Source organism: Falco naumanni, chromosome Z, assembly GCF_017639655.2.
Source record: "Falco naumanni isolate bFalNau1 chromosome Z, bFalNau1.pat, whole genome shotgun sequence".
Classification (NCBI taxonomy): domain Eukaryota; kingdom Metazoa; phylum Chordata; class Aves; order Falconiformes; family Falconidae; genus Falco; species Falco naumanni.
This window is the reverse complement of record NC_054080.1, coordinates 74,902,315-74,917,710: the sequence shown is the minus strand read 5'-3', so window position 1 is coordinate 74,917,710 and position 15,396 is coordinate 74,902,315. Positions and strand designations below refer to the sequence as shown.

The following is a 15,396-nucleotide window of genomic DNA, read 5'->3' as shown; positions in this document are numbered from 1 at the left end:
TGATGTAGCTTGTGCTGCTCCCTTTCATCCTCTCCCTGATACCCTCCTAGAAGACCCCTGGCTTTGTCATCAGTCCAAAGCTCCCCAGAGGGTTACATAGGGCAGTGACACCTGCTTTGCCGTCCCTTCCCCAGACCACAACTCCAGGACTCACAGCATCTCCTCCCTCTGTCCCAACCTTCAGCCCCTCAGCGTCTCAGAGATCTCTACTGAACTGCATACAGAGACGCAGGTTTCAGAAAAGGCACTGAGTTTAGGGACCAGCTGGGCACATCTGGACAAAGCCAGTTCCTGGGACAGGACTGGAGGCATCCAGGGGTGCCAGTGGAGCATTGCAAGGCCACTCTCCACCACCTCTTCAAGAGCAGTGGAAGTTCTTTGCCACTGGATAAAGGCAAAAATCATGGCCAGCTCCAAAGGGGACAGTAAAGATGTTTGGAAAGCTAAAGGCTGAGCAGCTTCCACCCAGTCCCCAGGAAGAAGGTGGAGCACATCCTCCTGGGCATGTAGTGGTCCAGGTACAGGGAGGATATGGTGGTGGCTGGGGGGAGCCCAGTGGGATTTACCAAGTGCAAGTGGCACCTGCCTGACCTGCCCACCTGCTTCTGTGGGAGCAATGGGCTGGCGACCAGAGGAGAGCAATGGGGCCCATTTATCATGACCCTTCTAGGTCTGGGCCATAGTAGCCTGTGGTGTCCTTGCTGGCAGAACGGGGAGATGTGGCCGGGAGAAGGGGAAAGAGCAAGAGCTCACACTGCAACGTGGAAACCCCTTCCAGGCACTAGGGGCTGCACTGCACAGCAATGATGGTCAAAACCCAAAGCAGAGTACTAAGAGGGGGAACCTCCATCCGGGATGGAGGCAGCACCAGAGACACCTGTTCCTACACGAGAGCCAGCCCTCCTCTCCCCTGCCTCAGAAAGCTGGGTCGATTCTCGGTAGTCTGAGCCCTGTAGACCTGTCCAGCACCCCAATACCAAGCTGCACTGTCCCACTGTGGCAATGTATTTGGAAGAAAAGGGACACCTGGCCTATCAAAAGTCGCTCTTGCTTTAGCAGCTTGATATGGTTAAATAAAGGCTTTATCTGCTCAGCAAGGCTGCAATGTTGTGTGAGAACAAACAAAATGGGATCGCTGGCAGTCAAGCAGGCAGAAAAACAGGAGCTGAGCTGGGATCTGATGACTGCAAGAATGTCAACAATCTTAATGATGGGACTAACCGCTTGCATGCTTTTAACACATTAGTATCTGTATGGCAGCGTGTGAACAGTGTATGTAACCCATAGAATTAAGGTGTGATGTGTGTATGAATATTAAAATTGTATATAACCTTGCAGAAACTTAAGTAAAGTGGCTTCAACTAGGATCATACTGATACGTCGTTGAGTCCATGATTTTTGCTCCTGCACCCCACTGCCACCCCAGAGGACCCTGAGCAGTTTCAGGGCATAGAAGGGGCCATGGTGACCGCACCAGAGCCAATAGCAGGGCACCAGTCCCAGTGGCTGTGCTGTCCTCCTCCCACCTACAGCACCTGACAGCAAACCTCTACTTCTCCAGAAACTAGCTGCACTTCTCCTTTGCAGTTCTCAGAGAGGCAGTGACTGCAGCAGCACAGCAGCTGCCAGGACCACCAGAGCAGCTCAGAGTATGGCCCAGAGCGTGGTCTACGCCGACCTGAAGTTTGCCATGGCCCCCCCACTCACCTCCCCCACCTGCCACGCAGCCCCCGATGAGGATGACAGCCCCTATGAGAACGTGCCGCCGGCACCGGTGCCCATGGCAGCCAGCCCAGGTGAGGCCCCGGCCGCGGCCACCACTGTGGGGGTGCCCTGGTGCAGAGTGGGCACCGGGCGGCGGCTGTGGGACCGTGCGGTGATGCCCGTGGGCGCTCATCTCTTGCAGGGCATCGGCCCCGGCATTGGCGTGTCGCTGGGGGGCTGCTGGCAGCCAGCCTGCTGCTGCTGGTGGCCACCGTGGTGGCCCTGGGGACTTGCTGTGAGTCAGGGCGAGGGCCGTGGGGTGGGGGGGTGGCCAGGGAGGGGGGCACTGGGAGTGGGCTGGGCAAGGGCCAGGCTGCTGGGGGGTTGTCTAGCCCGGGGGTGCTGGAGCTGCTGGTTGAGGGGCAGCACTGCTGCTTGCTTGGCTGCCCTGAGCTGCCCTCCCACTGCCTGCACTGCTTCCCACTGCTTCCCACTGCTTCCCACTGCTTCCCACTGCTTGCACTGCCTCCCACTGCTTCCCACTGCCCCCCACTGCCTCCCATTCCTTCCCACTGCTTCCCACTGCCTCCCACTGCTTCCCACTGCTTCCCACTGCCTCCCACTGCTTCCCACTGCTTCCCACTGCTTCCCACTGCCTCCCACTGCTTCCCACTGCTTCCCACTGCTTCCCACTGCCTCCCAATGCTTCCCACTGCTTCCCACTGCTTCCCACTGCCTCCCACTGCCTCCCACTGCTTCCCACTGCCCCCCACTGCCTCCTATTCCTTCCCACTGCTTCCCACTGCCTCCCACTGCTTCCCACTGCTTCCCACTGCCTCACACTGCTTCCGACTGCCTCCCACTGCTTCCCACTGCTTCCCCTTGATTTCCATTGCTTCCCATTGCCTTCCCACTGCTTCCCACTGCCTCCCACTGCCTCCCATTCCTTCCCACTGCCCCCCACTGCCTCCTATTCCTTCCCACTGCTTCCGACTGCCTCCCACTGCTTCCCCTTGATTTCCATTGCTTCCCATTGCCTTCCCACTGCTTCCCACTGCCTCCCACTGCCTCCCATTCCTTCCCACTGCTTCCCACTGCCTCCCACTGCTTCCCACTGTATCACACTGCCTCCCACTGCTTCCCACTCCCTCCCACTGCTTCCCACTGCGTCCCACTGCATCCCACTGCCTCCCATTCCTTCCCATTGCTTCCCACTCCCTCCCACTGCATCCCACTGCCTCCCAATGCCACTCACTGCTTCCCACTCTTTCCCATACCTCCCACTGCGTCCCACTGCCTCCCACTGCCTCCCATTCCTTCCCATTGCTTCCCACTCCCTCCCACTGCATCCCACTGCCTCCCAATGCCACTCACTGCTTCCCACTCTTTCCCATACCTCCCACTGCTTCCCACTGCCTCCCACTGCTTACCACTGCTTCCTGCTGCTTCCCACTGCCTCCCACTGCTTCCCACTGCCTCCCACTGCTACTCACTGCTTCCCACTGCCACCCACTGCTTCCCATTACCTTACCACTGCTTCCCACTGCTTCCCACTGCCTCCCACTGCTTCCTACTGCCTCCCACTGCTTCCCACTGCTTCCCAGTGTTTCCCACTGCTTCCCAATGCTTCCCACTGCCTCCCACTGCTTCCCACTGATTCCCACAGCCTCCCATTACTCACAGTACATCCCACTGCTTCCCACTGCCTTCCCAGTGTCTCCCACTGCTTCCCACTGCCTCCCACTATCACCCACTACTTACCACTGCTTCCCACTGCCTCCCACTGCCTCCCACTGCTTCCCACTGCCACCCACTGCATCCCACTGCTTACCACTGCTTACCACTGCCACCCACTGCTTCCCACCTCTTCCCAGTGCCACGCACTGTTTCCCATTGCCTTCCCACTACCACCCATTCCTTCCCTCTGCCTCACACTGCTTCCCACTGCTTACCACTGCCTCCCACTGCTTCCCATTGCTTCCCACTGCCTCCCACTGCTTCCCACTGACACCCACTGACACCCACTGCCTCCCACTGCTTCACACTCCCTCCCGCTCCTTCCCACTGCCTCACAATACCTCACACGGCTTCCCACATCCTCCCGCTGCTTCTCACTGCCTCCCACTGCCACCCACTGACACCCACCGCATCCCACTGCCTCCCACTGCTATACCACTGCCACCCACTGCATCCCACATTTTCCCAGTGCCTCCCACTGCTTCCCACTCCCTCCCGATCCTTCCCACTGCCTCCCACTGCCGCCCACTGCCGCCCACTGACACCCACTGACACCCACTGCCACCCACTGCATCCCACTGCTTCCCACTGCTTCCCACTGCCTCCAGCTGCATCCCACTGCCTCCCACTGCCTCCCACTGTTTCCCACTGTTTCCGACTGCCTCCCACTGCTTCCCACTACCTCCCATTCCTTCCCACTGCTTCGCACTGCTTCCCACTGCCACCCACTGCTTCCCATTACCTTACCACTGACACCCATTCCTTCCCTCTGCTTCCCACTGCTTCCCACTGCCTCCCACTGCTTCCCACTGCTTCCCACTGCCTCCCACTGTTTCCCACTGCTTCCCGTTGCTTCCCACTGCCTCCCACTGCTTCCCACTACTTCCCACTGCTTCCCACTGCCTCCCACTGCTTCCCACTGCCTCCCACTGCTTCTCACTGCTTCCCACTGCTTCCCACTTTTTCCCACTGCCTCCCACTGCATCCCACTGCTTCCCACTGCCTTCCCACTATCTCCCACTGCTTTCCACTTACTCCCACTATCACCCACTGCTTCCCACTGCTTCCCACTTTTTCCCACTGCCTCCCATTACTCACAGTACATCCTACTGCTTCCCACTGCCTTCCCACTGCTTCTCACTCCTTTGCACTGCTTCCCACTGCTTCCCACTGCTTCCCACTGTTTCCCACTGCCTCCCACTGCTTCCCACTGCCTCCCACTGCATCCCACTGCTTACCACTGCTTACCACTGCCACCCACTGCTTCCCACCGCTTCCCACCTCTTGCCAGTGCCACGCACTGTTTCCCATTGCCTTCCCACTGCCACCCATTCCTTCCCTCTGCCTCACACTGCTTCCCACTGCCTCCCACTGCCTCCCACTGCTTCCCATTCCTTCTCACTGCCTCCCACTGCTTCCCACTGCCACCCACTGCATCCCACTGCTTCCCATTGCTTACCACTGCCACCCACTGCTTCCCACCTCTTTCCAGTGCCACGCACTGTTTCCCATTGCCTTCCCACTACCACCCATTCCTTCCCTCTGCCTCACACTGCTTCCCACTGCCTCCCACTGTTTCCCACTGCTTCCCTCTGCCTCCCACTGCCTCCCACTGCTTCCCACTGCCCCCCACTGCCTCCCACTGCCTCCCACTACCTTCCCACTGCTTACCAATGCCTCCCACTGCCTCCCATTGCTTCCCATTGCTTCCCACTGCCTCCCACTGCTTCCCACTATCTCCCACTACTTCCCACTGCCTCCAACTGCTTCCCACTGCTTCCCACACCCTACCACTTCCTCCCACTGCTTCCCACTGCTTTCCACTGCCTCCCACTGCTTCCAGCTGCATCCCACTGCCTCCCACTGCTGCCCACTGCTTCCCACATTTTCCCACTGCTTCCCATTGCTTCCCACTGCCTCCCACTGCCTCCCACTGCTTCCCATTGCTTTCCATTGCCTCCCACTGCTTCTCACTCCTTTGCACTGCTTCCCACTGCCACCAACTGCTTCCCATTGCTTCCCATTGCTTTCCATTGCCTCCCACTGCTTCTCACTCCTTTGCACTGCTTCCCACAGCCACCAACTGCTTCCCACTTCCTCTCACTGTTTCCCACTGCCTCCCACTGCTTCCCACTGCCTCCCACTGCCTCCCACTGCTTCCCACTGCTTCCCACTTCTTCCCACTTCTTCCCACTGCTTCCCACTGCCACCAGCTTCTTCCCAGTGCCTCCCACTGCTTACCATTGCCTCCCACTGCTTCCCACTGCTTCCCACTGCTTCCCATTGCCTCCCACTGCCTCCCACTGCTTCCCACTGCCTCCAGCTGCATCCCACTGCCTCCCACTGCCTCCCACTTCCTCCCACTGCTTCCCACTACTTCCCACTGCCTCCCACTGCTTCCCTCTATCTCCCACTGCATCCCACTGCTTCCCACTGCTTCCCACTGCCTTCCGCTCCTTCCCACTACCTCCCACTGCCTCCCACTGCTTCCCATCGCTGTGCCCCAGCTCACTCCCGCTGTCCCCAGACTGGCAGGTCACCCATAGCCTGCAGGATGCCTCCCGGGAGCACGCGGCCGAACAGGGCCGCCTCTCGCAGGAGGTGAGGGCACGGGAGCAGAGCCTGGAGCAGATGCGGCTGGAGCTGGCGTGGGCCATGGCAGAGCTGCAGCGAGCGTGGCAGGAGGGCAACAGCAGCCGGCAGGAGTTGGGCAACCTGAACGTCAAGCTGGGGCACACCAGGCAGGAGCTGGCTGTGTTGCAGGAGGAGATGCAGGAGGTGCAGGGGGAGCTCAGGGCCAGCAAGAGCACTGTGAGCAGCCTGCGTGCCTGCGTGAATACAGGTAGGGCCATGGTGGGGGTGGGGGGACAGGCAGTGATGCTGCCGGGGGGATGTGGGGGCTGGTCACAGCCAGGCTGGGCCTCCTGAGCACCCGTGGGAGGGTGAGTGCCTGAGCCGTGCCCCTGCCCCCAGATTGCTGCCCCTCAGGCTGGGTGCTCTACAGGGGCAAGTGCCTCTTCATCTCGGTGAGCAGGAAGACGTGGTGGGACAGCCGTCATGACTGCAGAATGAAATCCGCTCAGCTGCTGGTCCAAGGCAACTGGCCAACCTGGACACTGCCGGTACAGAGCCGGGGGGGCTGCAGCACCCCAGGGGGCTGTGGGCAACGGTGGGGCTGGGCAGAACCCCGTGGTGCCAGCGGCATGGCAGCTGTGGACATGCTGAGGTGGTGGCACAAGCCCTGGGTGCCCTTCCCAGCAGCCTGTGGGGAGGAGCATGGCTGGCCCCGTGGCTCCTGGGAACCAGGTGGGCACTGGCCATGGGGCAGCTGCTTGACAGCTTCTCTTGTCCCCAGCAATTTTTGGTGATGAGTGATGACACGTACTGGATTGGAGCACAATTTTCTTCTGACGCTAAGAGGACTGTTGTATGGCAGGACAGCAAGCAGCTCTACCAGTAAGTGCAGTGGTCCTTGACACAAAGCACCAGCCCTTTAGCCATGCCAAGGACATGCTGTTTCCATCCTGTGAGTCCCCCCTGGCCAAGGGGGTGATGCTCCAATGATCAGCATCCTGAGGAAGGGGTCCTGGGCAGAGCCCAGCTGCAGGGTTCACTGCCAGATCTCCAACTGGCAGAGCAGGAGGCTGGGGGAAGGAATGTGGCCCTTCCTCGGACTTGTCCTAGTGCCAGGTGTCCCACCTGCCACAGCAGCAGTGGGGCCTGTGAGAAGGGATGTCCACAGTGAGGGTGCTGTCACTGCCCCTCTGAAACATGTTCTGTCTCCTAGGCCCAACTATTCTGCAGAGTGTGGCATGTCAGCTAACGGGAATATAGAAAGTTCAAAATGTGTGAGAAAGTACCAGTGGATCTGCGAGCAGCCCCCGATGCTGAGCAGCCCATCCAAGAAGTTCCTTTCTTTCCTGGACAAGGACTGACTGTGCTGCCACCCACCTCTGTCACAGGACTCAGGGGCAGGAGCTGGGGGTACACCCCGAGACCCTCTCCGCTATGCACACGATGTCTCAACCACAACAAAGCACTGGGGGACAGTGTCTGTATTATAAAGCAAGGCTCACGGAAAGCAGATTTTACTCCCCTCTTTCACACTCATGCATACACTTATATCACCTTGCACCAGCCTTCTGCGTATCCCTGTGTGCCTGCATTAGCCAGTACAGCTCACAGTGACCCAAAACCCCAGTGTGGAGTCCAGCCCTCCCCAGCTGTGCCCCCCCAGGGCTGATGGTGCTGCACTAGCACTGCTGCAGAATGTGCCACCTGCATCTTTTCAGGGCTGGGGGGTAACAGTGCCATTGGCATCCCCAACCTGTCCCTTCCCACAGCACTGACAGCTCCCATCCTTCCATTTCTCCTGCCTCCATAATCTGCCCAGGGCTTTGGGCTGGGCCCAACCTGGGAAGGGTGCAAGAGTGGTGCCACCAGACGCAAAACTGCTGGAAAGCCCTGAAACCGAGTGGGAGATGGGGGAGCACTGGGGAACCCCGACCAGGGGGTGCTGTGTTGGGTCTGGCTGAGCCCCCCAGCAGCCCTCATAGTGCTGTGCTTTGTGCTGATAGCAAGAGAGGCGGTGATAACACACCGGTGTTTCAGCTACTGCTGAGCAGCGCTCACACAGCATCTGGGCTGTCCCTCCAACATTCCCCCCTCACCAGTAGGCTGGGGGTGGGCAGGATCTGGGGAGGTGACATGGCCAGGACAGCTGGCCCAAACTGACTGAAGGGATATTCCATACCATACGAAATCTGCTCAGATATAAAAGCCAGAGAAAGGAGGAGGAAGGAGGAGAATTTGTTACTTACAGTATTGCTGTCTAGAGCGACTGCTACACGTACTGAAGCCCAGCTTTCCGGAGAGTGGCTGAACTTCGCCTGCCGATGGGAATTAAAAAAGAAAATCTTTTGTTTTGCTTTGCTTCCATGTGCGTGACTTTTGCTTTTGCTTTCATTAAACTGCCTTTACCTTGACCCACAAGGTTTCTTCACCTTATTTTCTTATTTTCTGCTAAGCAGGGTAGAGATAGAGCTGCTTGGTGGGCAGATGGCATCCAGCCAAGGTCCTTTCTGGCACCCAATGTCAAGCTTGAGACAGTGGCAGTTGTATACAAAGTGAGCCATAGCTGTGGTAATCAAGTGGATCAAGTGCAAGCTCCTATGTGGGTCACGGAGTCTGCTAGCTGGACGGCTTATCTCTATTTTGCGAAGTTTGGGAATGAGTTAAGGGAAACAACGGCTGTGTGCTTTGCCCTGGCATAGATGGCCTTTCTGCGCTGTGGGAGTGATTTTGTGGGGGGGGTGAAGGAACTTGGGGCCGAGCTAGCACAAACAATGACGATGTGCTTTGCCCTGGCATTGATGCCTTTGCTGTCCTGGGGTCCCTATCTTGTGGAGAAGATGAGGGAATACACCTCCCTCTCCGTGCCCAGGATGGTTTTGTTATGCGGGGTCCTGAGGTCCTGGCTCACCCTTATGTGAGCTGTTCAATACTGTTACTAAATACTGTTGGCATATTATGGGTTTTGTGGACTTTGGTCTCACCCTGGTGTAAGAGGAGACAACTTCTGTGTGAGGCAATACAGAAATGTGCCCTGAGACGGCTGGTCCCGGGGTGGCAATGTGTGTGGAAGGATTTAGGCAGATTCCTAGGATGGGCATCACCTCCCATAGCCAGGGGCTTTGCACCTGATGGATGCGCTCTGTGCTGGGTAACCAGCTGGCTGGGTGGCTGAGCCCAGAGAGTGGTGGGGAGTGGAGTTACATCCAGCTGGTGGCCGGTCACAGGTGGTGTTCCCCAGGGCTCGGTGCTGGGGCCAGTCCTGTTCCGTATCTTTATCAGTGATCTGGGCGAGGGGATCTAGCACACCCTCACCAAGTTCACAGGTGACCCCCAGCTGGGGGGAGCGTTGATCTGCGGGAGGGCAGGAGGCTCTGCAGGGGGGTCTGGGCAGGCTGGAGCGATGGGCCCAGGCCAGTTGTGTGAGGTTCAACCAGGCTCAGTGCCGGGTCCTGCCCATGGGTCACACCAGCCCCCGCAGCGCTGCGGGCTGGGGGCAGGGGGCTGGGAACTGCCTGGGGGGAAAGGGCCTGGGGGGGCTGGTCGGCAGCCGGCTGGGCATGAGCCCCCCGTGTGCCCAGGTGGCCAAGGAGGCCAGCAGCATCCTGGCTGGTGCCGGGAACAGCGTGGCCGGCAGGGCCAGGGCAGTGCTGTCCCCCTGCCCTGGGCACTGGCGAGGCCGCCCCTCGACTCCTGTGTTCAGGTTGGGCCCCTCACTGCCAGGGGGACGCAGAGGGGCTGCAGCGTGTCCAGAGACGGGCAGGGGGCTGGGATAAGGCTCCGGTGCTGGGCTAATGGGGCCAATGATCAGCAACTGTGAGGCAAAGAAGCCCAACAGCTGGGATCCCTTGCTAGAACCTGAGGATCCGGGAGAAGCATTGGAAAAGAGGCAGCAATCTGCAGTCTCTGGAGACAGCTCCTTTCAGGTGTGAGGGCGAGATATCCATTCAAGGAAGCTCTCACGAACTCCCCAGGAAAGTGGACTACTGCACATGAAGGCATCCAGTACCTGAGGGAACTAGCAGTACTAGCAGCCATCTACAACGATCTAGACGATGAGGAGGTCTCCAAAGATCCAGAGGATGTCCTGTGCACACGGGCCATGTGAGGAAGGTGATTCAAAGTGCCCCGATATCACATTCTAACAGCTTGGCAGCGATGTATTGCCTGGCTATGGGTACACCAGCTGTGGAGAAACTGCCTTCTTGGCTCCAAAACTTGGAAGAACATCTCTGCGCTCCCTCATCCCTACGGGCCAGCACCTTGGCTGCCACGGGTGCCCCAAGAAACCAGTGCTCTGCTGCCCCAACCAGAGGGAAAGGCAGCCCCAGGCACGTGCCGCACGGTGCACTGTGGTTCTGCCTGCGTGAGCAGGAGAGGACATGAGGAGGTGGGATGGTGAACCCACCTTTAAGCGGGAAGCCTGTGTTAATGAACCGAGAGGGAAGACAGCTGTTAAGAAGGGGTCACCCACGAGAGCTGTCGGCACAGTGGCTGCAGAGACACAAGAAGACAATCAACGGTCTGCCAGACACAGAAGAACTGAGGTCAGCTCTCCTGATCCTGCTGGTCCGGCACTGCAAGGGTCAGACAGTGAGTACTCTGAGCAGGAACAGGAATGGAGGGTCCCTGCCTTCAGCCGGGTGGAGGAAAGGGGTGACCGGGTATACCGGCCATGTGGATTCGATGGCCTGGCACATCAGAGCCACAGAAGTATAAGGCTTTGGTAGCCACTGGTGCGCAGTGTATGCTGGTGCACAAAACCCATCTGGATCTCTGGAGTGACGGGGGTGCCAAGTATTGCCTGCATTGGAGGCTGAGGAGAGCATGACAGGGGACGAGAGGGAAAAGCGCTCTGCTGTGACCAGCCCAGAGGGCCCTTGCATCCTTGGCACAGGCTGCCTTAGGATAGGGTACTGCCACAGACACACCAAGGCAACCACTGCATAGTCACCATGGTGGAAGCAACTACTGGGTCACTACAAACATGCCCTGTAACCACGCCACTGCCTGAAACACCATCTTAGGCCCTGAAAGACAAATTTTGTGGCAACATGGTAGCCCAGAAAAAGTTGTAACAGGTAATCAGACTCATTTACAAAATAACCATATAAACTCATGGTCAAAGAAACATGGCATTGAGCAGGTGTGTCACTTCCCTGTCACCCACAAGCCTCTGGAAAGTCTGAGAGATGTAATGGACTGCTGAAGACTATGCTGAGAGCATTGGGCAATGGGGCATGAAAGCACTGGGATATAAATTTAGCAGAAGCCGCTTGGCTGATTAGCACCAGAGGATTTGCTAACTGTCCTGCCCAGGCAAAACCCCTACATACCATGGGAGGTGATAAGGTCCCCGTAGTGCACACAGGGAAGTGGCTGGGGAAGGTCGTGTGAGCCGCTTCTCCCATGGGAAAAGGCAAACCCATTTATGGGATTGTCTTCACTCAAGGACCTGGGTGTGCTTGGTGGGTAATGAGGAAGGATTGGCAGACCTGTTGTGTGCTTCAAGGAGATTTAACCTTGGGGGGAGGGGGGGAAATAATCTGTGGTGTGAGCTGCATGTTGTAGGAAGTAATGTAGCAGGAATTACCTGAACCAACAAAGACTGAGATTCACAAGGAACCAGACGAGTGCAATAATGACCCAAACCAAGCTGGTGCTGGTGCCCAGCAATCAAACATACTGCTTCTGCTGTCCTGAGTGCCCACCTTGACAGATGGGGCTCAAGCCATAGCCTCTTGTGCACATCTGAAGGAATAGGGGAAGATCATGGAACAGAAGGGTAATATCTATCTGTTAAAGGACAAGGGATAGTAGTGAGAATGTATAAATCTGTATGTTGGGTATAAAGATGGTTTAGGTATGTAGTTTAAGTTGTAACTGTTGGTAAGGAGTTGCAGTAATGAGAATTAAATACAATGGAATGATTGAAAGATACATACATATATGTACTAAGTTATGTGAGACCTAAGCATGACACAAACGGTATGGAATAAGGGGTGGAGATTGTACTGAGTCTGACTGAGCCCCCCAGCAGCCCTCATAGTGCTGTGCTTGTGTTGGTAGTGAGAAAGGCGGTGATAACACACCGGTGTCTGGGCTACTGCTGAGCAGCGCTCACACAGCATCTGGGCTGTCCCTCCAACATTCCCCCCTCACCAGCAGGCTGGGGGTGGGCAGGATCTTGCATAACTTTTGTTTTTGCTTTCATTAAACTGCCTTTACCTTGACCCACAAGTTGGGTTTTTTTCATCTTATTTTCTCCCTCACCCCATTCTGCTGAGGAGGGGAGTGATAGAGCAGCTTGGTGGGCAAATGACATCCAGCCACAGTCAACCCATCACAGGGGTGAATGAGGGACCCCGTAGGCCATGAGGGGAAGGGGGTGCAATGAAGAACCCTGAGACCATTGGGGGTGAATAAGGGAGACCTTATTCCCCCAGTGGGGGAAATGGGGGTGCAATGAAGATCCCTGAGATCATAGAAGTCAAATGAGGGAGCCCTTAGGCCACAGTTGGAAATGGGGGTTCAGTGATGAGCCTTAAGACAGTGGGAGAGAGGGGTGAGCACTGGGGAGGATTAGGAACACAAACAAAAGCCGAGACCCCTGATCACTAAGACCATGGTGGGACCTGAAATGCCAGGTGAGCAAGGAGAGGGCCCTGTCCCCGACCTCTCTGGGGGCGGGGAAGGTCCAGGGACAGCATTTCAGTGTTTCTGCAGAGAGGGGGATGAAGTGGGGACTACTTTCCTAAGCTGGATGAGGGCAGCTTCTGGGAGAGAAGGTCATAAGGAGGGTGGTGGGGTCAGCCCATGGCATGGCAAGGCTGGGACAGAATCGCAGGAGGTCCCCTGTAAGCTCAGATACCATGTGAAATAAGAATTTGCTGCATTTGGCTGGTCCTGGGGACCCCAGACATGGTCTCCCTGGTGCCTGCAGAGAAGTAGGCTCCCTGTCTCTGGAACCCTGAGCTCCAGCCACCACTGCCCACTGTGTCATTGGGGTCTGCCACCACAAGGACACACTGCTAATTCCTGCCCAGCCTCTATTTTCTGGGTTCCCCAGGCCTCTTCAGCACAGCTGCTTGCTTGCCCATCTTGACACATCAGGTTCCTCCTTCCTTCCCAGCTGCAGGAATCATCCTTTCCTTCATCCAACATCAGCAGGCTTCCATCACCCAGTATCTCCAGGCCTCTCTGGACACCAGACAATCCCTCCAGTATACCCACTACTGCCCAGTTTTGTATGCCCAGCAGCTGACTGAGGCCATCCCCATCCCATCATCCAGGGCACTGGTGAAGGATCCAAGAAGCATCAGCCCCAGGATCAACCCTGCTGGGATGTTACCAGCTGGACAAGGATGTCACTGACACCCTCCTGCAGCCCTCCCACTACCCAGGTTTCCACCCACCTTCTTCTCCTCTTCTCCTGGGCACGTGTCCCTGCTCTGCCAGCAAGGAGACCATGGGAAACCATATCCCAGACCTCAAAGGCCCATGATAAACAGCCCCCATTACTCTCCCCTCATCCATAGCCCAGTGTTCCCACAGCAGCAGGCAGGGCAGACAGGCATCATTTGCCCTTGGTAAATCCTGTCTGGCTTTCCTCATGCACTATGTGGCGGTGCATTTCCTCTCACTCCCCTGGGCTGCTCTCAGGAACCCCCATTATGCCTTGGCCTTTGTGTAATGAGTCAGGCAGTTGAGCATCCCATGATGGTATCAGCAATTCTTGCATGGCTGAGATGGGGAGCGGCACTGACTGTATCAGGAACTCCTGTTGTCTGGCCAAGGTGGGAAACAAGAGCAGGGGTAATCGATCATCCCCTAATGGCCTTGGAACTGTCCTTACCTGAATTGTAGGCTGAGCGGAATGGTACCATTGTTACTGGAATTTTGAAAAATTACCAGCCTGGTGGTGGCCAGAATGGAAATTTACAGATGACTAAAGCCAATCGTCTTGCGACGCTATAAACAGTGGTGCTAAGTAAGGCCCTTTGAACTCTCCTGCACTGCAGTGGGCTGTGACCAGCATCCCCCTCCGAGTGGGACACCTCTCGGAGCTCGCAAACTCCCAAGTCTGTGAAATTTGGAGGACCGTTGTCGAAAGCTGGTGGCAGGGCCTGAGCTGAAACCCCCGCTCCTCGAGGCTCAGCCCTTTGCCCACTGAGAAACGCCAAGTTTCAACGAGTATCGCTGAACTCCGGGGGAACTCTTAACAGGTATACCTTTGTACATTTACATATATAAATCTATACATCTATTCCTTTGTGTCTTTGTGTGTGAATTGATTCAGACACCTCATAGCAAATATAATATAAATATTACCGTCACGGATCCATAATTAAGTCACTGTTGTATATTGAAGTAAATATTACTGATCTCACTTTGTATATGTTAAATCAGTTGATGATTAAGTGCTGCTAAAAATCTTATGATCCACCACAAAACTGTGATAAAACCTTAGACATCCTTTAGATATAAACCATTGTCCAAGTCTGAGACGAAGACTAGATCTACCCACACCTAAACTCTGTCAGGAGTTTAGAAAACAAGGGGGTCCTCGCTGAACCTCATGACTCAATAGAAAAATTTCCTTACTCTTCATATTTCTTCCATTAGACACAACCTGTTGACCAAGCCTGAGACTAAGATTAGACCTAGCCACACCTAAACTCTGTCAGGAGTTTAGAAAGCAAGATGCAGTGGCAGGGTCTCCTTTATTCTTTCGTGTCTCCTGTCTCTGTGTAAATCATTCTAGCTCAATTCTAACTCAATTTTCCATTGTCTGTTTCATCCATGTAATGAGTAATAGAGTGAACCTTGACATCAAACTTTGTGAAGTTGCACTCCTACAAATTCATGTTAAAACTGTGTTTGCTAATACCTTGGATGGTGATTCTTTAAGCAAGCTAAACCACTCATTCATGACAACCAGCATGTCCTTCCCAAGCCTGGACCATCACATGCTAAGGACAACATGCTGCTGCTTCTTCCTGGGATCAAGGTTCTTCTTTGTCTGGAAGAACAAAGCTCAGCTCTGGGACAGGCTGTGGCCACTGGCAGGTCATGGAGGGAGGAAAAAAAAGGAAGGACGGAGGCCAGCAGCAGCCAGTGACAGAGGCAAGGGACAGCCAGTAAAAACAAAGGACTCCCTGAGGGGGACACTAGTGGTACTATCATACCCAGCTTCACAGCATGCAAAAGACACCTCCCAAACCAGCCTCAGTGGAAGGCAGCAGAGGTAATCAGGGTTGGGTACTGGTGTCCCCTTCTTGGGTTATGGGAGCTGGGGCTGGAGGGCAGGGGATGGGGATGTAAGCATGGGCATGAATGTGGAACACAGAAATACAGTCTTTTTTCAATAATTCTTGTTTTGAA

At 56.0% G+C, this 15,396-nt stretch overlaps 1 protein-coding gene across 1 annotated transcript; it reads left to right on the top strand.

Moving 5' to 3' along the window:
• Positions 1-1,651: 1,651 nt before the first annotated feature.
• LOC121080750 (B-cell differentiation antigen CD72-like) lies at positions 1,652-7,376 on the top strand. The gene is made up of 6 exons (XM_040578873.1): positions 1,652-1,796; positions 1,907-1,999; positions 5,969-6,283; positions 6,415-6,563; positions 6,797-6,897; positions 7,229-7,376. The coding sequence occupies exons 1-6, from the start codon at positions 1,652-1,654 to the stop codon at positions 7,374-7,376; spliced, it is 951 nt and encodes a 316-aa protein (XP_040434807.1).
• Positions 7,377-15,396: the final 8,020 nt, after the last annotated feature.

Bases quoted from the DNA above. Each gene is read 5' to 3' on its own strand.
- LOC121080750 (XM_040578873.1), top strand. From the start codon at position 1,652: ATGGCCCAGAGCGTGGTCTACGCCGACCTGAAGTTTGCCATGGCCCCC. The intron at 6,564-6,796 runs GTACAGAGCCGG...TCTTGTCCCCAG, and splicing joins GGCCAACCTGGACACTGCCG to CAATTTTTGGTGATGAGTGA. The intron at 6,898-7,228 runs GTAAGTGCAGTG...TCTGTCTCCTAG, and splicing joins GACAGCAAGCAGCTCTACCA to GCCCAACTATTCTGCAGAGT.